Here is a 23,978-nt window from a genome sequence, read left to right as displayed (position 1 = left end):
GTGGCCCTTCTCAGAATGGCAATATGTTCTGTGTGTGGTTTTGTGTGTGATTAAGTCCGGTTTCTACATTAAATAAAGGAAGTTGGAATGAAAAGCAAAACAAAGACCCAGAAGGGTGGTTTCCTGGGTGAAGCTACAGGAGGAAGGCAACGGGGGCTTCTGGGAGCTGCTTTGTTTGTTTGTTTGTTTGTTCTTGTGGATACTAGTGGCTGAGCTGTGCCTCCAGGTCCTGAGTGTGACAAATTGACACAACTCAATGGAAAGAATTATAGTGGGAATTTGCTCCACCCATGGCCTTGGGCTACCTGGCCTGATGGAGGCAGTGCTTCCTATCTGCCAGCAGTGACCGCTTAAAAGGGAGGAGAAAGGGGGTCTCGGTCTCTTGGGTGGTGAAGACGGCCTGAAGCAGCATGTCATCGGTCCCTAGCTTTCCAAGGACTCTGCAACTGGATTTACCTTATCCTGTATCAGTGAGTCTGTTTTCCGCACAGTGCCCCTTAATAAAGTGATATTATAGACCACTGAGGCTCTTGCTACAAAGAATAGCTTCGGGACCAGAGAGATGCCTCAGTGGGTTAAGGTGCTTGCTGCCAAGTTCGATGACCTGAGTTCAGTTCCTAGGACTCACCGGGTGAAACGAGAGAACCAACTTTCATGAGTTGTCCTCTGACCTTCGCAAACAGAAATAAAATGTAATAAAGAAGGAAAGAAACCGGACTAGATAACTGAAGACATATGCTTAAAAAAAGAAAGAGCAGCTTCAGCCAGGGTCACATAAAGAGGGCCACACAGAGAGCAGAGACGCTGAGGATAAAGAAAGGTCTTGCTTTTAGAATAAGGTGGACAGACAGACAGACACAGACTGACTTGAAAACATCAGTTCCTGCCCTGGGCTCACATCGACTCACCAGGATGGGAAGTTTGACATCCCTGGAATCACTACTCTCTTGTGTAGAATGGAGGGCTATTCTAATCCAAAGGCCCTCAGAGGCTTCTCCTAGATAGACACACCCGATTCTGACACACAGATGAAACTCTCACGACAATTTGAGAAGAGTGCTGTGCTCCAGGCATCTTGGTTTTGAATGCCGGGCCACTCTCAATCCTGAGAGACGGGCACTGGCATAAAGGAGCTCATGAAAGAACTTGCTTCAGCTGTGGTTTGAGCCTGCAAACTGCAATGGAAATAGCCCCAAGGGCCGGGTTTGAACTTGCCTAATTCTACCTATGACTGTTCCTGGTTGGAACGCATCTTCTGGGCAGCCTCAGACTCAGGGATAAATGGTCCTGAGCACGAAAGACATCCATGCCTGCCTTCCTGTGGACCAGATCATTCGGAACGGATTGTTGACTATTCTTGGAGTGTCTGGCTCTTGCCTTTTTGGAGTAGAGGAAATTATTTGGACTCTCCTAAGGGTACAGCTAGGGGTTGACCTTAGAAGTCATCAGTCTGAACTTCCCCAACACACAAAGAAAGGGACAGAGGGTGCCGGAGAACTCCTAATGCCCTGGATTGATAGTAGCTGCCTCCAAAGTCAAAGGCCAGGACACCAGTCCCTGAAGAGGAGGAGGAGGAGAAGAGAGAGAGAGGAGGAGGAGGAGGAGGAAAAAGAAAAGGAGATTAGGAAGAGCAGGAGGAAGTGGAGGAGGAGGAAGAGGAGGAGGAGGCTAGAATGTAGTTAGGACACACAAAGAGGGAACCTGAAGAAAAGACAGGACATTCCCCAGGTCTTTTCTGTGGTCCCTTGCAGAACCTGCTCAGGGCCAGAGGACCCGAGTTCCCCTGCAGTCACTGTGGTTTCTCTTGGTCACCAGAGGGGCCCTCCTGGAAGGTGCATGCTGCTGACAGGCTTCAAGGACAGACCTTGCTGCACACACAGCACCTGTCCTCTGAGTGAAGTTGCGATGGAGAACTCAGCTTCCCCTCGTATCGTGTGGGTTTTCGGGTGGACACGGAGCCTGGCCCTGTGCTGGCGCTGGGAGTCTTGGCAGCAGTGGGTATCACGTCTGCTTTCCTCTCAAGGAGAGTCAGACAGACCTTTACTTTTTTTCCCCTTCATTTTAGTGATTTTGGAAGAAATTCAAATTAAAGCTGGCTGGCATGACTTCTTTTCCACAATGTAATTTATTTATAGTATGTGCACACGTGGGTGTCACAGTGCACTTGTGGAGGTTAGAGGACCATGTGTGGAGTCTTTCCTCTCTGTTCACCATGTGGGTTCTGGGCAAACTCAGGTCATCAGGCTTCTTTACCTGATAAACCGTGTCGCTGCCCCTTAAAGAAACACCGCCAGAGACCCTCCTGAGTCAGCCATTCAGACAGCAGTGCGTGCTGGAGCCTGGACAACTGTTCCAGAAAAGACAGGGAGGGCCCCTGTGGACAGTGGCTGGAGGCTCAGACAGCACCCCCCTGGCGTCTGCAGCCAGCCCTTGCGTACGACAGCTGTCTGTACTGGTACCAGGCAGCTTAGGGAGCTGGGGAGTCTCAATATACAAAAATCTGAAGGGATTACCACCCTGTTGCTGGGTGGAAGCTGGAGTGGCAGAAGGCTGAGTGATATGAGCATGTTCTGGGGTCCTGACAACACACACACACATACACACACACACACACACACACACACACACACACACACACACACCCCAGAGGCAGTGATCCTTCTCTGTCCACTTTTCTAAGAAAATTGTTGGCCGTATGGTCAGGGGAGATGTCATTTGAGTGGAATGCCAGGTGTCAGATGTTAGAAGATGCCTGTGGCCATTGAACACAGTGGTTTTTGTTGGTTTGTTTGGTGTTTGTGAGACAGGGCTTCATGTAGCAAAAGCTGGCCTCAGACTCATTCGATAGCCTGCCCTGAACTCCCATTCCTCCCACATTCATCTCCTGAGTGCTGGGATTACAGGGGTGCTCCACCAGGCCTGGTTTATGCGGTGATTGGGATAGACCCTAGGGCTCCAAGAATGCTCCATAAGCACTTCACCAACCTAGCTCCAGCTCCAGGCGACCTGCACTGTATTGTTAAAGGCCCAGGAAGGCCAGGCTTGTGGGGAGAATACCACAGCACAGTTCTCGTTTCTTCTTTTAATTCCTCTGCTTGTTTAAGGCCCCGACATTGTGATCACGGCTCCCAAGCTCCTCCACCTGCGTGTAGAATTCACAGATGCGTGTCCCACGGGACATCCATCTGTTTCTGATCTGTTCATGAACTACTGATTGAGGACCTGCCTTGTGCAAGATTCTGGGGACATGGGACAGAATAAAATAAAGGTCCCTGCCCATTACCTTGTTTAATTTTCTCCTTCCTCGATTCTACTTCCTGAGGAGAACTACCTGTGTGGGTTCTTCTAGGTCTTTCCAGCCCACATGTGCACCTGCACCTGCACCCACACACACACACACTCACACATGAACACACACATGCACACATTCACACACACACACACACATACATTCACACACACACATATGCACACACACACTCACACACAGAATTTGTTTGTTTGTTTTGCCTAGTCTTTGGTTAAAGGATTCTGTCTTCCTGTTTAGAACAACTGCGTGGAAACACTCCATTTCTTACCCCTTTGTAGTCGTTTGCTGTGATGACAGGGTAAAAGACACTTTTCTTGGGTAGGGGTGGGGTGGGAATGGACCAGCAGATAAATGCACTGGCCACCAAGCCTGGGGACCTGAGTTTGATCTCTGGGACCTGCACATGGAGGGAAGGAGAGAACCATCCACTGATTTACACACATGTGCAGTGGCCCAGGCATGCTCTGATCCCAACCAAATAAGTGAATGAGGAGGAAAAAAACTTCCCAAAATGTCGTAACTGACCTTCTTGCACGCAAACACTTGGGGACCTGTGGGTTTTCCCTAGCACCCATGTGACCACACCCCCCTCCTGATCTCTATTTGTCTTCTTGTATATTTCTGCAACAATTCTAGAAGTAAGTTGTCTGGGTGGAGGCTGATGCGTGCCTTGAACGTGATGAGTAATGCTTTGCCTTTGACACAGTGTGAATTAACGCATCCCTTGTCTCTCTGGTCTCTAGTGGTCTCTGTGATGTGGGGCAGCCCACAGGCTCCTGAACAAACCTCCACGGGCCTTCAACTGACAGCACAGGGTGGCCAGTCTTGGTGAGCTGGGTAGTCACAGGGATGCTGAGTGTGAAGGAAATGAGATGAGACCTTAGTCATGCTCAACAGGGTTCCAGGTCCTGTTTTGCACATTTGATCTAATCAATGGCAATGACTGGGGCGTATTGCAGCCCCTGGGTATTCCCACACCCTTTATGGTGCTGTCCTTAGAGACACACTCACCTGTTTGGGGAAGCTCAGAGTCTTTTCACAGACGATCCTTGCACTGGACGGTGAGTCAGGAAATTCATAGACTTGGGCAGTAGCTGGTGGTGGCGGCCCCTCCACCCAGCTCTTCATCGGCTCATACACAGGCCCTGGTGGTGGTGGGCAGAACAAGCTGGGCACCTGATACAGAGCCTCTGAGCTGGTGAGATCTGTGTCCAGGCCTCTCAGGAGCAGGGGACAGGATCTGTCTGCAGGGGTCTCTTTGAGGACTTGGAGGCGGTTGGCTGGAGCCAGGCCTTGCCTCCCGTGGAGCAGACACTTCCACCAGCCCTCACTTTCTGGCACATTTTGTTCCACGATCGTCAGTATGTCCCCTCTGGAGAAAGCCAGCTCGTCGGAGCAATCAGGATGGTTGTCGTAAAGTGCCCTGGCCAACAGGGTCTGGGGGAGAGAATGTGCTGTTACAGTCATGGTCAGTGGCATCCCTGCACCAGGCCACCAAGAAACTGCAGCCCTAACAAGCCTCCAGGCTGCTTTCACACACCTCCCCAGAGGCTCTGGCCCCGCTCTTTACCTGATTTATCCTTCTCATCCTTGGGGTTTCTGAGATGCTTTGCCTGCACCCCCAAGCCCAAGGTGAGTAGCTCTAATAAGCCCTTTCTTAAAATTGTACTTGCCTGCTGCATGAGGACACACAGTTGGGCCAAAGTCCCATGTACACCACGTACTTGGCTTGAAATTCTTAGCTGTGTGCCCTTGATCATATTAGCTACCCTCTCTGAGCCTCAGTTTTCTTATGGATAAAATGAGAATAACAGCGTCACCTACTAATGGGGTTATTACTAGAATTAAATGTTTGTGCATACATATGTATATATACACACAGAGGAGATCAATACATTTCATTTGTCTATGACTCTGTCCCCAGCATCAGCCTCAGCCCCAGGCATACAGGAGAAGCTCAAGGGATGTTTGTCAGCTGGGCTTGGTGGCTCACACCTGCAGTTTCAGCATGTGGGAGGCCTGCTGCCGGAGAACTGAGAGCTCAAGACCTGCTGTCTCAAAAAACAATAAAGAGCTAGGGAGGTATCTCAGTGGTGGAGAGCTTGCCTCACCCGTGGGAGGCACAGTCTGAGTGCTGTTGGGGACAGCGGACAGGGTGACAGTCTGTGGCAAAGTTTTGTTCAATCGCCACTGTCTCCGCCTGGTAGAGCCTCAGGACTCTGTTTCTTGATATGTCTGGGACACACTTGTTTAACACTTTTGCCAAGAACACTTGAAATGGTTTTAAAATATTCTCTCTCTGTCTTCTCTCTCTCTCTCTCTCTCTCTCTCTCTCTCTCTCTCTCTGTCTTCTCCCCCCCCACCCCCCCGGTCTGAGTATGAAGTGCCTGAGGTGCCCAAAGAGACACTGGATAGCTGGGTGCTGGGAACCAAACTCGGATCCTGGAAGAGCAGCAAGCTCTCTTGACTGCTGAGCCATCTCTGCAGCCCTTGGAGTGCTCCTTAACCCGTTCTTGGAAGTACTCGGACTCTCCAAACTGCCCTGGCAGTGGGTGGCTTCCGTTCATCTTGGGGAACTCACCCTACCTCAAATTTATCCTTCCAGATAGCTGATGGGTCCTGTGGGGTCATAGCACGTCTGCAAAGATTTCCCCCGTCCCCACAGCAAACCACAGGCATGGGGACTTTCCTATATTAAGTTGAAAAGCAGAGAACTGGCTTGGCACTCCTGGACTGCCTTCTCATATGTTAATATATCTTCCTTCAGAAGTTCAGCAAACATTTACCGAATGCTGCTGTCATATGGCACTGAGTTTTTAGAAACACCAATTCCAATCATGTCATTCCCCTCTTACAATCCTTCAGTGCCCTGGTATCCTTGGAGTCCAGAACCTTCTATCTCCCACACTTCCTCACCAGTCTCCCATGACCACTCTTGCTGAGGATTACAGTCCTGTCCATCTGCTCGTCCCTCTACCCACAAACATTCAAGCAGCTTTTTACCCGTTGAGATCCCACACAGGCTTCTAGACTCTCCTTGAATACCACTTCCTGAGAAAAAGGATTCTCTGGTGCCACCCTGCCAACCAGACTGGTTCTTCCAGCCTGCTTGGGATCTTCCCATGTCCACGTTCATATCTAACTCACAGAGGACAGCCACCTCTCTGCCTGTGCCCCACGAGAGCAGGGTGCACACCCTCCTCACTCTCAGCGGTGTCCCCAGGGTCCACATTAGCCTTTTCTTGGGTTGACTTAGGGAGTAAAAAGCTGGAGTGGGAGACAAGGGGATTTTCTGTGACACAGTGCCAACTCCTTTAACAATAGTTAAAGAGATGCTAGAAGAGAGGACCAGAAGATGCTGGTACACACTCCTGCAATGTGATGTCCCGCGTTCACATGGAGGCCTGCAGAAACCAGCTGGGTTGATGTGCTAAAGGGAGTTGGGTTATGGACTCTTCATGGAGCGTTGACTAAAGGCTCAGACTTAGTGAGGTGACAGGATACAGGATTCCTAGACTTTCTGTTTGGTTTTTGAACATTGCTTTTCTATAATCCAGGCTGACCTCCTGATCCTCCTGTCTCTGCCGCCTGAGTGCAGGGATTGCGCTGCGCCTGGCAACTTATTTGGTATCTGCAGGAGATTCACAATTTTACCTTGTTGAAAGCTACTTAGTAGTCCCGTTACTCAGGGGACTGAGGCAGGATGACTGTTAGTTTGGAGTCACCCTAGGCTACACTCTAAGTTCCAGACCTGGGCAATGAGGTAAGACCCTGTCTCAAAAAATGCAGAAGGGTGGGGGGAATTACAACTTAACCATTTATTTTGGGAAAATAGAAAAGCAAAAGCTGGCCTTTTCCCTTCACAGTTCTTGTGAAATCCATTCAAAGCGCTTTTGAAGGGAGACCTGTCACTGAACCGTGCAGAATCTGTCTGGTTCACTATGGGTGCCACGGAGCAGTTGCTGAAAGCAGCTGAACCACACTGTCCAGACAGCAGTGGCTTCTTCTGGGTCTGGACATTCAGGGAGGAGGGGTGTTTCCAGAGAACAATGGGTTTTCAGGATCATCCAAGCCAGGAAGCATCTGCCACATGGGGCCCCCACAGCTGTCCTGGATTGATAGCAGCTGCCTCGTTCCTGACATACGGTTTCCTGCAACTGACTGCTTGCTGCCTGGCCACATCTTCAAAAGCAAAGTGACCTCTAAATATGCCACAACACGAATCCCTTCTGTACCGTACTTCTTTATAAATAGCACAGAGTGCCTTTGGCTACCCCAAGCAATCAATTATTATAATTTCCCAATTAATTCATTAATTGCAGTGCTGAAGGTGGAGCATAGGGCTTCAAGCATGCTAGGTAAGCAACGAGAATGCCCCTAGCCTAAGTCACCACATTTTAATAACAGAGACAATCAAAGTTTGTCACACAAGAATAAATCAAACAGGACAAGGTGGCACATGCCTGTAACCCCAGCTTTGCGGGGGGGGGGGGGGGGGGCGGCTGGTGGTGGAAGCAGGTGAATTGGGAGTCCAAGGTCATCCTGGTCTACCGAAAACTATGTCTCAGAAAGTCAAAACAAACCAAAATGAAGCAGCGGCAATAACAACGCCAGAAGAGGAATGAAACACACGTGGGCATCCCAGGAACAGAGTGAATTATACGGAATGGGACTCTGTTTTATTGAGTGCTCAGACATTTCATATCACAAATTCCAGAAGCCTCAGACAAGGGCTCTCTTGTCTCCATTTTACAGGTAAGGAAAAAGAGAGTCAGAGAGATCTAATGACTGTCCAAAGTCCTTTGGACTCAACAGATCTCTTCCCTTCTATTCTTGACCCCCTCCCCACGAATGCCTTCTTAGTCTCCAGCAAGAATATTCTACACACACACACACACACACACACACACACACACACACACACACACACAGACACACCTCTGAGTCTGTCTAAAAACTCAACTTACAACTGTTTTTAGGATGCCAGCTAAGCTCCTGGGGATGGCTTTGAGGCCCCCATGGTCAGCCCTCAGGCCTGCCACTCCTGGCCTCATTCGTGGTCTTCTAACCATATTGTTTCTTGACTTTTCCATAATGCTCCCAGCTTGGGACCATCCCTTGCCATCCCATTTGCCCAGGACACTCTTTCACCAGATCTTTGCATGACTGACTTTCCGCTCAAGGGTCCCCTCTGTAGAGGCTGCCTCCCTCCATGTAGTGTTGGGCTCCCACGTGAAGGACCTATGGCAGGCCCTATGGGCAAATCCAGCGGGGCAAGTCATGGCCGGTTTGTCATGTAGGGAGAGGAGACACCACAGCAGCCCCTAGAGTGACAGCAGCAGTATGTCATCACTGCGCACCCAGGCTCCTGGCACCGCCATGCTCAGCTCTTTGAAAATAACATATGGAAGCAGTTGACAGCCACAGCCACGGAACCTGACCACAGTCCAGTGGTCACAGAGGGTGACTTGAAGGCCATTCTTTAATAGGGTGTTAATTTGGAAACATCGGTATGGATACTTAAGTGACAGCGTAGGACACACAGTTATCTCTGCTTCTTATGAGCACACAGGCAGCTAGACTTCATGCACAAAAGGAGAGACGTTCTTATTTTAAAACTTAAGAACGTTATCTTTCTATGTTATGTTGTGTGCATGTGTGTGGTTGTGCGTGTACCTCAGCACAAATGTGAGGGCCAGAGGACAATTTGCTGGAGTCAGCTCTTTCTACGGTCTCCGAGCTAGATGCAGTTCACTAGGCATGGCGGCAGGCACCCGTGCTGCCCCTTACCCACTGGGTCTTCTCACTGCCTCTGAGGTGCTCCTTTTCATTCTTGCTTTTATGAAAGAAAATTTTAAACAAGCGTCATGTCCATTCCTTTCTTACTAGGTTGAGTCACTACGTGGGAGCTAGGAATCAAACCCTGGTCCTCTTGGAGAGCAGCCAGTGTCCTTAACCTCTGAGTCATCTCTACAGGCTACTATGGTTTTGAGGCAGGATCTCATATAGCTCATGCTGGTCTATATTCCCTAAATAGCTGAACTTCTGATCCTCCTGTCTCTACCTCCTCAATTCTGGGTTTACGGATGTGTGCCACCACACCCTGTATGGGAGAAACGTATGGCCATCCAGACAACTGGTCACTTTCCAGTTCCTCTAACTCCCCTGTTCACATATCCTCAAGCCCTCCTATGGGACCTCCCACATGTCTCTTCCTCTGTCCACAGGTCCTCTCCCCACCTTCATCTGACTAAGCCCTCCCCCTCAGATAGAAGTTTCTATGGCCACTTGTACATGCTCATCTCCATACAACAGTCAGGAAACAGAAGAGACATGAACAGGCATTTGGAAGGCAGAAGCAGGAGGGGCTTAGGACCATGAAGACAAAGAACGGGGTGACCTCACTGCAGGGGGGACCCGAAAGAATCAGTGTGCAAACTCTGTTCAGCTGGAGGAGATTGTTCTGCGGTACAGCTGGACACATCTGGGAAGTCATCCATTCATCCATGCACTCATCCATCCATCCATCCATCCATCCATCCATCCATCCATCCACTCACCAGGACATATGCAACTATGAATATACCCCTGCCAGGAGCTCTCTGAAGACACCATGGTAAACGTGGCAGTCCCTGATCTACGTAATGTATCTTCTTATGGATAAGGCTTGTTTCTATTCAACTTCCACAGAAGTAAGCATCGGATCCACAGACGAGGGCAAGAGGCTTTTGAGTGTGATGAAAAAGAAAATATGGGAAATTGTAAGAGGCCATGCCTGCTGTGGGGAAGTTGTGGTAGTACAAGGCTTGGGGAAAGTTACCCGAGACAGTGGTTCTCTGGGGGTGGGACTTAGTCAGATGAAGGGTGTTGGGAGGGCCTGTCAGCAGAGGAAGAGAAATGTGTGAAGTCCCTAGCGAGGGTGTGAGTGTGGGTGAATGGAGGAGTTAGAGGAACTGGAAAGCCAGCAGTTGGGTGGCCATGCACAATCGTCAGAGTTTTGATTTCTGCCCTGGCTACTACTTAAACCACGTGGCTAGGTGGATTGTATGGAGTTCAAGGCAAATAGGTTAATGGATGTCCAAAGTGGCCTGGCTGCAGGGAAAGACTGGGGAAGTGCTGGGTCCATGGGAGAGGGTCTTGCAGGAATGTGGGGGAAAGAACTACCAGAGGCAGGAGGCTCATGCTGGAAAAACTGACAAGTCCACATCTGTCCTACCTTCTGCAGAAGCCAGAGGAAATGTAGTAGCATCCTTTCCTGGCCCTAAGCAGGGCCAGCCACAGCCTCAACTCCATCTTGGTATCTTCCTCTTCCCTGTGCCTAAGCCTGAATCCCCTCTGCAGGTTGAGTGGGCACAGTTCCTGCATGGCAGGTGCCTGCCCCTCAACAGTACCTTTGATTTTCATCTTTCCAGTTTATAGAAAGGACAAAAATGCAGAAAAGGGTCGGACATTGGAGAGGGGTCTGCTGGTTTGCCTGATTGGCCTCTTTATGAGAGTTCTGAGGCACATAAGACCAGGGAAGGTTAAGGGACTTCTGTGCCCAAAGTCACCCAGCAGAGACAGTGCATTGGCGTTTGGATCTGGGCCTGTCACCCTGGAGGTTGTGACTGTCACATCTCTATAGTCTGCTCCCTCAGCATAAGTCTAATTTGCCAAAGGAGTTCAAATCTAGAATAAGCTGGTTTAAGAATGGCCATAGGCTGGGAGTGTGCCCCTCTGGTAGGAGCTGCCTGGCACCTGCAAGGCCCTGAGCTCCATCCTAGCACTGAGGTAAAACATGGAGACAGCAGGTAGGGTCTGGGTAGGAAATAGTTCTGTGAGTACAACAGCGATAAGACACATGGGTGAGGTGGAGACTGTGGCGTGCACAGGCTGACTTTAAAGAGTCACTTTGCTTCTCAAAGAGCTGAGCCAGAGGAATGAAAAAAGAGAAGTAGCAGATTATTGAGATGGCTGAGCAGATAATGGTGCAAGCCTGTGACCTAAGCTTGATCCCTAGACTGTAGTGGAAGGAGAGGACTGACTCCACAGAATTCCTCTGACCTACACACACACACACACACACACACACACACACACACACACACACACTGCAGCCCATGCACCCACATACACACATCATACACATCATGCATACATCTAGACAGTTGAGATAATAACAATGATATAATAAGTAAAATATCACTAAGGGTCAAGGGAAGCAGTGTGCTGCACAGCCCACCCATGCCCGGGGTTTTAAAGACCTGCCCTGCTTCTCTTGGAAGGTGAAAGTCAACAGCCATTGGCTGTGAGCACCTGTGCCCAAGGCAGGATTCCCCAAAGTCCTTGAGTACCCCACTATTTTGGACCCTTCTCTTCTTCCTTCCTTCCCTCTTTTCAAATTGGGGGTCCGTCAGCATGATGGTGTCTAGTCCTGCTTCCTGTTTGTTCTATCTTTCACGAAACTTCCCTGTCCCCAAACTCCTCTGCTTCTAAAATAAACAAGTTTGTAGCTGGGGACGGAAAAGTCCTGCAATGGCTTCCATTGAAGCCAGGGACACTGGAGGGATCTAGCGCATAGTGAGGCCACAGCAGGAGACAGCCCAGGAGAGAGTGCCCCAGACAATGGCAGGTCCTTCAGTGATGAAGGCCCAGGGCAGCAGGGTGACCACAGCCCTCTTTTGAACTACAATTTTGACACATGACCACGTTGAATATTTCAGCTTCCTTCTCACAGGTTCCATGGCTCATTTTCAAGAATTCTTAGTTTTTAGGGAAGGTGAAGGACTCACTCACACTTCCCTTCTGAGGGCCATGAAAAGGATGGTTAATTGAAACTGCACCTTTAAAAAAAAATAGACTACAGGGCTAGAGAGATGGCTCAGCCTCAGTGGTTAAGAGTAATTGTTGCTCTTCCAGAGGACCCAGGTTCCATCCCCAGCACACACATGGTGGTTCACAAACATTTGTAACTCCAGTTCTAGGGGATCCAATGCCCTCTTTTGACCTCCATGGGCACCAGGCATATATGTGGTGCTCATACATACACACAGGCAAAACACTTATATACATAAAATAAAATAAAGATAAGACAGCATACACTAGCCATCGAGATGGTTCAGCGGCTAAAGATGTTTCCTGTGCAAGCCCTTTGATGTTAGTTTGAGCTCTGAAACCCACATAAAGGAGAGAATCCACTCTACAAAGTTGTCATCTGCTTTCCACACCCAAACCGTGGCACAGACACACCTGCGAACATCATATACACACCCTAACATTAAATAAAAGAGCACGTATACTGTGCACATGCGAAGCCATTTGATGTGCGGGAAATGTGAAGTCCCATGAATGAGGTCTCCAGCAGAGTCCACTGGACGTCTTGACGGGAAGCTAAGCTTGAGGGTAGTTTATGTTGTAGGGATGCAGAGCTCAGCTAGGAATGGTCAAAGCAGAGCAGAGGGCCTTCCTGAGTGGACCGAGAACGCCTATTTTCTATCATTAAAAAAAAAAAAAAAGTACCGTATGTTTAGAAAAAAAGGATGAGAAAAGTTTCCAAGAGCAAGATAAAAACCCCCTCACCACCTCTGAGCTCCCACCCACACTCTGAAAAGGGAAGGCAGAGGAGGAAGGAGGACCCTGAGGAAGAAGCAGAGTGTCTGAGTGACACTTCCTTGGGGCGCCATCCAGACAGAGGACTGGAGGGTCAGGTGCTCTGAGGAGCTGTAGCAAAGAGACCCATGAAACTCACCTAACCCCACAGCCTTCCTACGATTGTGTGTGTCGTCTAACATCACTTGCCTGTAACTTACCAAAAAGGGAGGTAAAATCCTCATGTGTAGGTGGACGTCAGAGATCCCCCTTGGGTGTCCTCCTTAAAGGCGCTCTACCTTAGTTTTTGAGACAGGGTCTCTCACAGAGTCTGATTCAGGTAGACTGGCTAGCCAGCAAGCTCTAGGGAGCCTCCTGTCTCTGCCCTCCCCCCAGTGCTGGGATTATAGACATGTGCTGGCTTTTTAGTGGATGCTGGAAATCTGAACTCAGATTCTCCTGCTAGCCTGGCAAGCACACTACCACCGAGCTTCTCCCTCAACCCTGCGCATCATTGGATTTTGAGACTGTTTACTCCCACAGCCCGAGAACGGGCCCCTAATGAAGGCACTTAGAGAAGACAGTGGACCGCCATCTGCTGAAGTCCACAGAATATGCCTGCAGATGCGTGAATATTCAAGCCGTTTATGCTGGAAGAGACTCCAGCTCAGGCGAGTCTGGGAAGGATTGGTGAGTCTAAGCAGCCAAGGAGGCTGCCTGTGCACCCTCCCTCCTGCAGCCTCCTGCAGCCAGCTGCATGCTGCTCTGGGTCTTGTGCACAAAGATCCAGCAGGGGAGCCAGCTCAGCTGGCAGGAGGGCCTGACAGACAGGACACAGTTACAGTCGTGACACGATTGAAAGGAGCCATGTGCCCACTTCCCTCATCCTTGGTGTTACCCTGTGAGGTCTGCATTGCAAGGGAATACCAGCCCAGCAGCCCCAACACCTGCTGTGCACAGTCCGCTCTGACTCCATCTTCCCGCTGTCTCCCGCCTTCTTTCCTATTTCATCACCGTCCTGTGACGTAGAAAGAAGCTTGCTCCCCCTCCCTCCCTATGCTCCCCCTCCCTCCCTATGCTCCCCCTCCCTCCCTATGCTCCCCCTCCCTCCCTATGCTCCCCCTCCCTCCCTATGCTCCCCCTCCCTCCCTATGCTCCCCCTCCCTCCCTATGCTCCCCCTCCCTCCCTATGCTCCCCCTCCCTCCCTATGCTCCCCCTCCCTCCCTATGCTCCCCCTCCCTCCCTATGCTCCCCCTCCCTCCCTATGCTCCCCCTCCCTCCCTATGCTCCCCCTCCCTCCCTATGCTCCCCCTCCCTCCCTATGCTCCCCCTCCCTCCCTATGCTCCCCCTCCCTCCCTATGCTCCCCCTCCCTCCCTATGCTCCCCCTCCCTCCCTATGCTCCCCCTCCCTCCCTATGCTCCCCCTCCCTCCCTATGCTCCCCCTCCCTCCCTATGCTCCCCCTCCCTCCCTATGCTCCCCCTCCCTCCCTATGCTCCCCCTCCCTCCCTATGCTCCCCCTCCCTCCCTATGCTCCCCCTCCCTCCCTATGCTCCCCCCTCCCTCCCTATGCTCCCCCTCCCTCCCTATGCTCCCCCTCCCTCCCTATGCTCCCCCTCCCTCCCTATGCTCCCCCTCCCTCCCTATGCTCCCCCTCCCTCCCTATGCTCCCCCTCCCTCCCTATGCTCCCCCTCCCTCCCTATGCTCCCCCCTCCCTCCCTATGCTCCCCCTCCCTCCCTATGCTCCCCCTCCCTCCCTATGCTCCCCCCTCCCTCCCTATGCTCCCCCTCCCTCCCTATGCTCCCCCTCCCTCCCTATGCTCCCCCTCCCTCCCTATGCTCCCCCTCCCTCCCTATGCTCCCCCCTCCCTCCCTATGCTCCCCCTCCCTCCCTATGCTCCCCCTCCCTCCCTATGCTCCCCCTCCCTCCCTATGCTCCCCCCTCCCTCCCTGACCTTCCCTCTGTCTTTTTGTTTTTCTGTACTGAGATTCTAACCTGGGGTCCAGACAACCCAGGCTCCAGCTGTCTTTCTACTTTTTTATTTGGAGACGGAGTCTCCTTTAGTTGCTCAGGCTGACTTTGAACTTGTGACACTTCTGCCTCTACAACCCAAGTGACTGGGTTACAAGCCAGTGCCACCAGGCCTAGCATGAAACAGATTCTTCTTCTGTTTTTGTTTTAGAGATAGGGTTTCTCTGTGTAGCTCTGGCTGTCCTGGATCTCACTCTGTAGACCAGGTTGGCCTTGAACTCACAGAGATCCACCTGTCTCTGCCTCCTGAGTGCTGGGATTAAAGGCATAAGCCACCACGGCTCGTCCTGAAGCCACTTCTTAACTGTTACTTTTCATTGAGAATCTTTCCACAGTTGTATTTACACTAACGTAAAATTCCATGAAGTATAGGGAACCAAGAGCGTCACTTAAAATAGCAACAGTGGCTTCCTATTTCATACCCAGAAGTTGCCCCCAGAATCGGTTCTATACCTAGTTATTCCACATGGTCCAACCACTCTTCCCTGTCCCAGACAGCTTCGCTCCATCCTGTATTCCATCAGCAAGGGGACTGGGGATGTTAAAATGAGGTAACAACCAAGTGATCTCTTGCAGCATCCCAGATGTAGACACTGGAGGAAGTTGCTGCCCCTGGAGTGCTTTTCCAGAACAGTGCAAAGTAGCTGGAGATTGACGAGGAACAGCTGTGCTGAGGGAGCTGAGTGACCTGGTGCCATTTATCTGAAGAGATGCTGCTGGGCCCTCCCTTCCTGACTGTTTTTTATGCAATGGGACATTTAAGTTTTCAAAAAAAACAAAAAAACAAAAAACTGGGCAGAATGTCACCTTTTGCTTTGTCTTTGACCCAGGATCTTGTTAGGTAGGTAGCTTAGGCTGGCCTGGTACTTGCTGTATAGCCCAGGCTAGTCCCAAGCTTGTAGCAATCCTTCTTTAGCCTGAAATTTCAGATGTTCACATACTTCCCCAGCTACTCAGAAAGTAACTTTTAAAATAAAATACAGACTCTCTACTTTCGTTTCCAAACCTGCTTCCCAAGGAAACTGATTGCCTACTTCCTGGAGGCTCAGGAAACTGTCTGAAATAACCCCAGGCCCTTTGCATGGGGCCCCTGGCAATCCACGGTGCAGGAAAAGGATGGCAGATAAGGAGGGTAGTACTCACATTCACCTTCATCTTGATCCTCTGCAGACACAGGGGCGATCATTCCACAGCCTCCTCGGGAGGCAGCACCAGCAGAGATCACGCCCCTGGCCTCTGCTCTCTACAGTGTCTTTGCTGGAATTCAGAGGAGGTACGCCTGGCAGCCCTCTCCAGCACCTGCTCTGGCCTGTCTCTCTGGATGGACACCAACAGCCAGATTCCCGCAGACTTCCCCCTGGGTTTCCTCCAGTCCGTCTGGATGCAGACAGCCATGGCAGCTGCCTTGTCCAGAGGTGCCAGGGACGAAGAAGGGGGTAAACCTGGTGGACATGACTGTGGGCCAGCATAGGGGAGAGAAGGGGACACCTAGGAAGGAATGCTTCCTCATCTTCCCGATTCCTCTAAAAATGGCCTCGCTACTACATAAGCCCAGACTTGGACATTTTCGTGGTGGGGGTGAGTGTTGACCCACCTAGCACTCATTTCTTCCTGCTGGCTCAAATGGAAAGGCCACACGTTTACAGTGACTTCTACACGTGTAGAATGCAATGCCTTCTTTGAGGAAGAGACCGTGGCCGTCGGAAAATTCCAAAACCACCGTTAGAAATGAAACATTCCCTTCTTGAAGGCTGACCACTGGATCCCCAGCAGGGCTGGGTCTCGCCCACTTGCTCAGACACACTTCTATTTATCTGTCCTGTGTGTGCCAGGAAACAGGCACTTGGAATCCTTGGTCTAAGTTCAAGGTTTTTGTTGTTTGAGGCAGGGTCTTACTGTGTACCCCTGACTGGCCTGGTATTCTGAAGCACAGCCCTTGTCCTTGTTCTGATGGCAATCCCCCTGCCTCAGTCTCACGCATGTTGGGATGACAGACAGGAGCCCTCATGCCCACCAGTCCTCACATTCAGGATTGACATGAAGCAACGGCAAAGGTCTCATGGGCCATGGAGTAACTGATTCTCTGTGGGGTTGCAGAAGAGAGACCCGGCAGGGAGCAGCACTACCAAGCCCCTCTGCACTGCTCCCCGCTCACAGACAAGGCCACCCCACTTCTTGCTTGATGCATCCTGATACTTGGTCGGAGCCAGGGGTGGTGACACACACCTTTAATTCTAGCACTCAGGAGGCGGAGGCAGGTGGATCTCTGTGAGTCCCAGGTCAGCTTGATCTACACAGCAAGCTCTAGGTCAGTCAGAGCTACACAGTGAGACTCTCTTAAAAAAGAAAAAAAGGAAAGAAAGGAAAGGAGAAGAAGAGAAAAAAGATCCTTGGTTGGGAAAAGTGAGGAAACAAAACCTTAAAGACCCTCAAGTCTCCTTAAGCAATACTAACCCTTAAAAGTACAGATTTGATGAGTTATTTTTTTTCTCATGTACATTAGTGCAATGTAAATTATACATAATTTACAAATGTATGTCAAGTACTACCTGTGCGCCACACTTGAAGAACATCTGGCCTACCAGAGACAGGTCCCTGAGGGATGTGACTTTTCTACTTGCTTGACCAAGGAGAACTTGAAGTTGGCTAAAGTTATTCAGCACATGGCAGGGTGAGTGAAGCTTCACACTCACTCACTGGCTTTGTGTGTTTTCCCGGGTCATTTTAGGGCTGTGAGGAGGGCTGTGTGACCCTGCTGTGTGACCCTGCTCTGTCAGCTCCTTTGCTGGCATGCACTCACTTACACCAGTTTACTGGGTTTATTATTTTGGAAGTGACAGGCTAAAGATCAACTCACTCTGAGGCTAAAGGGTGGCTCACACCACTGGCCAGGCCCTCACAGGTCCTCACTGGTCGTCATTCAGTGGCTTTTGAGCCTTTCACCCCCTCGGAGCACTCACAGAAGGGAGCACCCCAGCAATATGAGACTGTATAGTAGAGCAATATAGTAACTGACCTGTGTTTGTACACCTTTCAGCTGAGATGAGTTTAAATTCTGAACCTGGAGCAAACATTCCACAAAGTCCTTTTTTTTTTTTGTCTTGTTAACCAGGCGACAAACATCTCATCATAGGGACAGAGACCCTATGCTTTCTTCTCCACATTCCTTCCCCAAAGAGAAAGAGACAAGCAGCCTGGCTGATGGTAACACATGTGCAGCCAACAAACGTACTCCAGGGTCAGTGAGATGGCTCTGTGTGTGGGTCAAGGTACTTGTCTAACTTGATGACCTGAGTTCAGTCCTCAGGACCCATGTGATGGAAGGAGAGAACTGACTCCCGAAAGCTGTCCTCAGAATGCCGCATACGTGGGCTATGGCACACACACGTACACATTCTTTCTCTCAGTAAAAACGTAACAGAAGAGAGTAGTATTTCATATTTACCATCTGTAAGCTCACAGACAAATGCTTTCTGAGTGTCAAGAGCAACTTTGGGTCTCACAGGCCCCTGCTTGGAGCCAAAGCTGCAGTTCAGGCATGGGATCACACCTAGGCTTTGACTTGCCACTCTCCTGCTCTGGGCTGAGTGTACAGAAATCCACGGGGCCAAGAAAACGTTCCATGAACAATGCGTATTTGGAGACGGTCCCTCAAACAATGCAGTTCCCCTTTTCTTGCAACTCATGTTGGAGAGCTGTCTCCTCCTCCCGAGGAGCTGTCTTAGCAGTCTCCCCTTCCTCCTTTTCGGAGTGATTTCCCCTCGAGGCCTCTGTCATTTCCTCCCTGAGTCATTGTAGCTCAAAATGACTGCACTGCATTTCCTGGGCAGCTTCCCTATTCCACTCCATTCCCTGGTCCTGGGGCACTTTCCTTGGAACTTTCCGAGGCTGGCCCATGAAGCCTCAGGGTAGTGGCAACAGACATTCTCTTCTCTCTCTCTCTCTCTCTCTCTCTCTCTCTCTCTCTCTCTCCTCTCCCTCCCTCCCTCCCTCCCTCCCTCCCTCCCTCCCTCCCTCTCTCTCTTCCTCCCTCTTTTCTTTTCTTTTTTAAAATAAAATGTTTTCTATAGGAAATAAAATGTCCAGAGGATAAAGGTCATCAGACAAGAGACTAGATAGTGAGTGTGCAGCTGATTTTATAGATGGATGGATGGTAATAATTAGCTATGAAATAATGAGGAATAGCTGGCTTGGGGGTATGCACCTTTAATCCCAGCACTCAGGGGCAGATGCTATCAGATCTCCAAATTCAAGGCCAGTCTGGTCTACATAGAGAGTTGCAGGCCAGCCAGGGCTACACAGTGAGACACTGTCTCTGAATAAATAAACACAGAGTGAGAAAGAGCAGACACTTGTTCCTCTGTAGCATTTAGAATAGTGACTGCCACACAGTAGGCACTCAGTATGTGTAGAATAAATGAAGGGACACATGTCTTCTGCTCATGCTCACACAGATTCTCCTCTCCCCCACAAAGTTCAGAGAAAATGAATTCTCTATGCCAATGGGCACAGGATAGTTTTTATCCAGAATGGAAGTGAGACCCTGGCCTTGAGTTTTCTAGCTCATCTCTAGGCTTCTGTCCTTTCTCACTCAGTTTCTGTTGCATAGCAACCCAAGTAATGTTTTCAAACATCAATCAGAGGGAGTCATCCGCTTAAGTGGGTGAGTAGTTTCCTTTGTAGCTTTGAAGTCCTGACACATCCATCAAATGAGGCTAGGCTACCCCCTAATCTCCTCCCCCCCAGACTCATTTCTGGACAGTCTCTTCATTTGCTTACTCTGTTCTGAGCACCCGACCTTTCGTGGGACTCCCCACACAGGGCCTTTGCATGGGCTCCCTCCTTTGCCTGGAATGTTCTTTCTGTCACCGCATCTCCACGGTGGCTCTTTGTGTCCACCACAGTCGTCAGGTCACCTTGCTCCACCTGAAATCATTGTGTCCATTGATTCTATCTGTTACTCTGACCCCACGGCAACATCAGCTCAGTCTTCCTGCCCTAGAACTCCTACGGCCCAAAGCCTTTGTGTCAGGTGAAAGGTTAAGCCAGGAAGACTTTTGCGTGTGTTTCCTCCTTGGGTCCAGTGCCTGGACTACTTCACCTCAGGGGGTGATGAAGGGAACCTGATGGCAAGCTCAGAGGGAAGGTCCTCGTGACCTTGACTTTAATCCTGACAACGCAACTCTAAACGGTCATGTGACCATAGAAGGAGGGGGGGCATTTCTCAAGAATCCGGGTCAGCTGGTGTTCAGGCTGGGGTCAGCAGGGCTTAGGGAGCTGAGAGTCCCAGGTGACCTCTGTTCCCAGGTACCTGATGACTAGGAAGTGCTGCTCCCGCCTCTGTGGTGGGGCTGTGTTGCAAGCCTTGTGTCTGCTTCCCTGTAACTGCCTGTTCACACACGACCAGGAGGCCATTACTGGGTACCTACTGTATGCACACACGGCTGGAGGAACCTTTAGCACTGTAAGCAAGTCAAGACATCCTCCGCCCCAGAATGTCTCTCCAGAGAGAAACAAACACCAAAATGAACCAAGTGGGGTCAAACAATGTCCAATCCTGCTGTGTGAAGACAAGATGGGAGAGAGAATGATGGGAGCATGTGGAAGAGGGGGCAGATTTAGATAGAGGTCCAAAGAGGCCTCTAGGTGGGGCCTGATGAGGGGAGTCATGCGGTAGGCTGCAGGGAGAGAAGGCAGGAGGGAGCAGGGAAGAGAGAAGTGAGGAGTGGGCTCAGCGGGGCCTGTGGCCCTTGCAGCTTCAGGCACATGAACCCACTCACTCTCTCTGACACTGAGTGTGGACTCCCCCGCGTACAACTTACTCCCTGTAGACAAAGCCTCTGAAGGCGCCCTCTCCCAGCCAGTGGCTGGCATGCCCATGCTGTCTGTCACACTGGGTCAGCTCCCAACCGGCCTCATGCGCATTGAAGGCTTTGTTTTTCATTCTAAGTCTTTGCCCAGATCTTCTTGAGAGGGGCGAGGGAGGAAGGCCGCTGCTACCCCCAGGACAGAATCCCCAACAGTCAGACGTTAGATGTCCTTAGAGGTGAATATAGGACCTAGCACTCTCAGTGACACGACAAAGATGTGTTGAAAATCCCTTTCAGAGACCAGTGAGCACATAACCGTCTTTGGGGCTAGAGGAGACAGGATTTCAGGTAGCCTACACTACCAGCCTCTTGTCTCCATCTCCCCAGTTCTGGGATTGCAGGCTGTGCCAGATACTGCCCAGACAACAGGGCAGTTTAAAAACACCAAGAAGTCAAAATAAGAACTCATATATAATAAATGCCTTATTTACTGTCTCTTCCCCTTTGAAACAAGGTTTTCCTCTGTAGCATACGCTGACCTCAAACAGATGACCCTCCTGCCTCTGACTCCCAAGCACTGGGATGATAGGCATGTGCCACAATAGCAGCTCCTTCTGTCCTTTTAAACAAGTTTCTAGCATCCTTTAAACCACTTATCATCCATCCGTCTGTCTGTCTATGTATTTATTGTATGTGTGCTCATGTGTGTGCACATTCATGGGCATGTACCACAGCGCACGTGTGGAAGTCAGAGAACTCGCAGGAGTGAGTTCTCTCCTTTGACCACGCGCCCCGGGATCCACCTCAGGTCTCCAGGCTTGGTGTCAAGCACCTTCTACCTGCTGAGCCATTTTTAGCACTTGTTGAGTGGAGGTGGAGGTCAGCCAGCCAGTAGACCAGGAGATGACAATTCCCCACGATTCCCCATTGGGCTGCACTCGTGGGCTTCTCCCTGCTGCATCTGTAGATGCTGAAGTCCCCAGGCCCTCCTCTTGCTAATATCACACTTAATTTTAAATGTCCCCCTTGTCTTATAAAAACAGTGAAGCAGCCACAGCAGCAGCAAACAAATGGCCCATTTACCTCCTCCAGGGGGCAAACTTGAACTTGGGGTCTGAATGGGTAAGTGGCCCAGAATGGTGGTGAGGGGCACCAAAGAAGAGGACTACTTCCTTGGTAGAACCCTCTCCAGCACCACTCCCATTTGGAAAGCAACTGAGGGCCAGTGAGATGGCTCAGTGGTTAAAGCCTCCTGCTACCAAGCCTCATAGCCTGAGTTCAATCCCTGGGACCCACATGGTGGAAGGACAGATTCCTGTAAGTTGTCCTCTGGTTCCACACATGCCATGACATTGGCCCTCACCCTCCATACATGCACACACAAACAAAATAAATAAAATGTAATTTAAAAAACAAAACAATTAAACAACAATTAATGAGGCCAAGCCAACTCAGATAAATTGTACCAATGGATCTGGTCTTTAATGCATATTGTTGATTATATTATACTATATGTTAATTATATTATATGTTAATTATTTATTATATGTTGATTATAGTATATTACATTATGTGATGATTATATTATAAACAGCAATAAGCCCCAAAGTCAACTCACAGCTCCTGCTCATTGGTGTAATAAAAGTATATGACACTGAGTATGGCAGTGTATGCCTTTAATTCCAGCACTCTAGAGGCAGGAAGAGGCAGAGGCAGAGGCAGATAGATCTCTAGGAGTTTGAGGTCAGCCAGGACTAACTAGTGAGACCCTGGATAGAGAGAGAGAGAGAGAGAGAGAGAGAGAGAGAGAGAGAGAGAGAGAGGAGAAATACATGTGCTTATGTATATCTACACAGATGCTGTAGGATAATGCTTTTGTACACTGGTTTAATAAAATGCTGATTGAAACCAGGCAGAAAATATAGGTGGGATAATTCTGGGAAGAGGAAGGCTGAGTGAGGAGACGCCAGCCTGCTGTCCAAGGAGCAGCATGTAATGGCACACAGGTAAAGCCACAGAACACGTGGTGACATATAGATTAACAGAAATGGTCTGAGTTTAAGTGTAAGAACTAGTCAGTAGTAAGCCTGAGCTAATGGCTGAGCAGTTTTCATTAATATAAGCCTCTGTGTGTTTACTTGGATCTGAGCAGCTGCAGACCAGGTGGGACACAGGAAAACTCCAGCTACACACAGATACCCAAGAACAGAGTTAATAGTTAGCTAATGGAGGTCTGGCCTAGGAGGTGAAGACTGAGTCCCCACTCGGCACCACTGTACTGGAACGGAGTATCTTACATGAGCTGAGATTACAGCTCCAAATTTGGATGACCTATCTGTGGGTTAATAATCAGTATACGTTTTTTAAGGAGTTGTCAAAATAGTCAGACATTGCATGGGACCTGCAAAGCAAGAAACACCATCTGGCCTTTTGTTTGTTTCTTGAGTCAAGGTTTATGTGGCTCAGGCTGGCCTTGAAATTGCAGCAACCCCATCCTGCTTCAGCCTCTCCAGAGCTGAGAGTTCAGGCCACACTCCCTTCTCCCCAGCACTAGCTGGCTTTTTATAGACACAGTTTACCAATCCCTTGTCTGAGGGGAGACCACAGTGAGCCCGCTGAAAACTAGAGAGCTGGGTGCAGTCTGCCTGCTTTGGTTTGGCAGGGCCACTGATAACCCGTTGGGTGTTCAGCAGTTTTCTCATATGCAAGATGAGGGTGAGGGTCATACCCATTTCACTGGAAGGCTGTGAGGACACCCTGAGGGAGTGAGGGTTACTGGAGTGCTCGATGCAGGACCTGCTGCACATACAGTGAGTGACAGCAGTTAGTCATTGGGGACCTGCATCAAACAGAAGAGTGGGCTGCACCTCGATGCCCAGAATGTCTGTTAGGCCACATGCACATAGACACACACATGCACATAGACACACACATGCACATAGATACACACATGCACATAGACACACACATGCACATAGACACACCCATGCACATAGATACACACATGCACATAGACACACACATGCACATAGACACACACATGCACATAGACACACACATGCACATAGACACACACATGCACATAGACACACACATGCACATAGACACACACATGCACATAGACACACACATGCACATAGACACACACATGCACATAGACACACACATGCACATAGACACACACATGCACATAGACACACACATGCACATAGACACACACATGCACATAGACACACACATGCACATAGACACACACA

At 50.0% G+C, this 23,978-nt stretch overlaps 1 protein-coding gene across 2 annotated transcripts in view; it reads right to left on the bottom strand.

Moving 5' to 3' along the window:
- The window catches only part of Cass4 (Cas scaffold protein family member 4), a 40,504-nt gene that overhangs the window by 14,420 nt on the left and 2,106 nt on the right, over nt 1-23,978 (bottom strand). For both annotated transcript variants that reach the window (XM_052725731.1, XM_052725732.1), the window contains exon 2: nt 4,322-4,747. In XM_052725731.1, the coding sequence (XP_052581691.1) occupies nt 4,322-4,747 (426 nt within the window). The remainder of the gene's footprint in view (nt 1-4,321; nt 4,748-23,978) is intronic.

This window comes from Peromyscus californicus, unplaced genomic scaffold (genome assembly GCF_007827085.1).
Source record: "Peromyscus californicus insignis strain IS unplaced genomic scaffold, ASM782708v3 Scaffold_7__1_contigs__length_154581171, whole genome shotgun sequence".
Taxonomy (NCBI): Eukaryota; Metazoa; Chordata; class Mammalia; order Rodentia; family Cricetidae; genus Peromyscus; species Peromyscus californicus.
The sequence above is the reverse complement of the archived record's forward strand: the minus strand, read 5'-3'. Positions and strand labels throughout refer to the sequence as shown.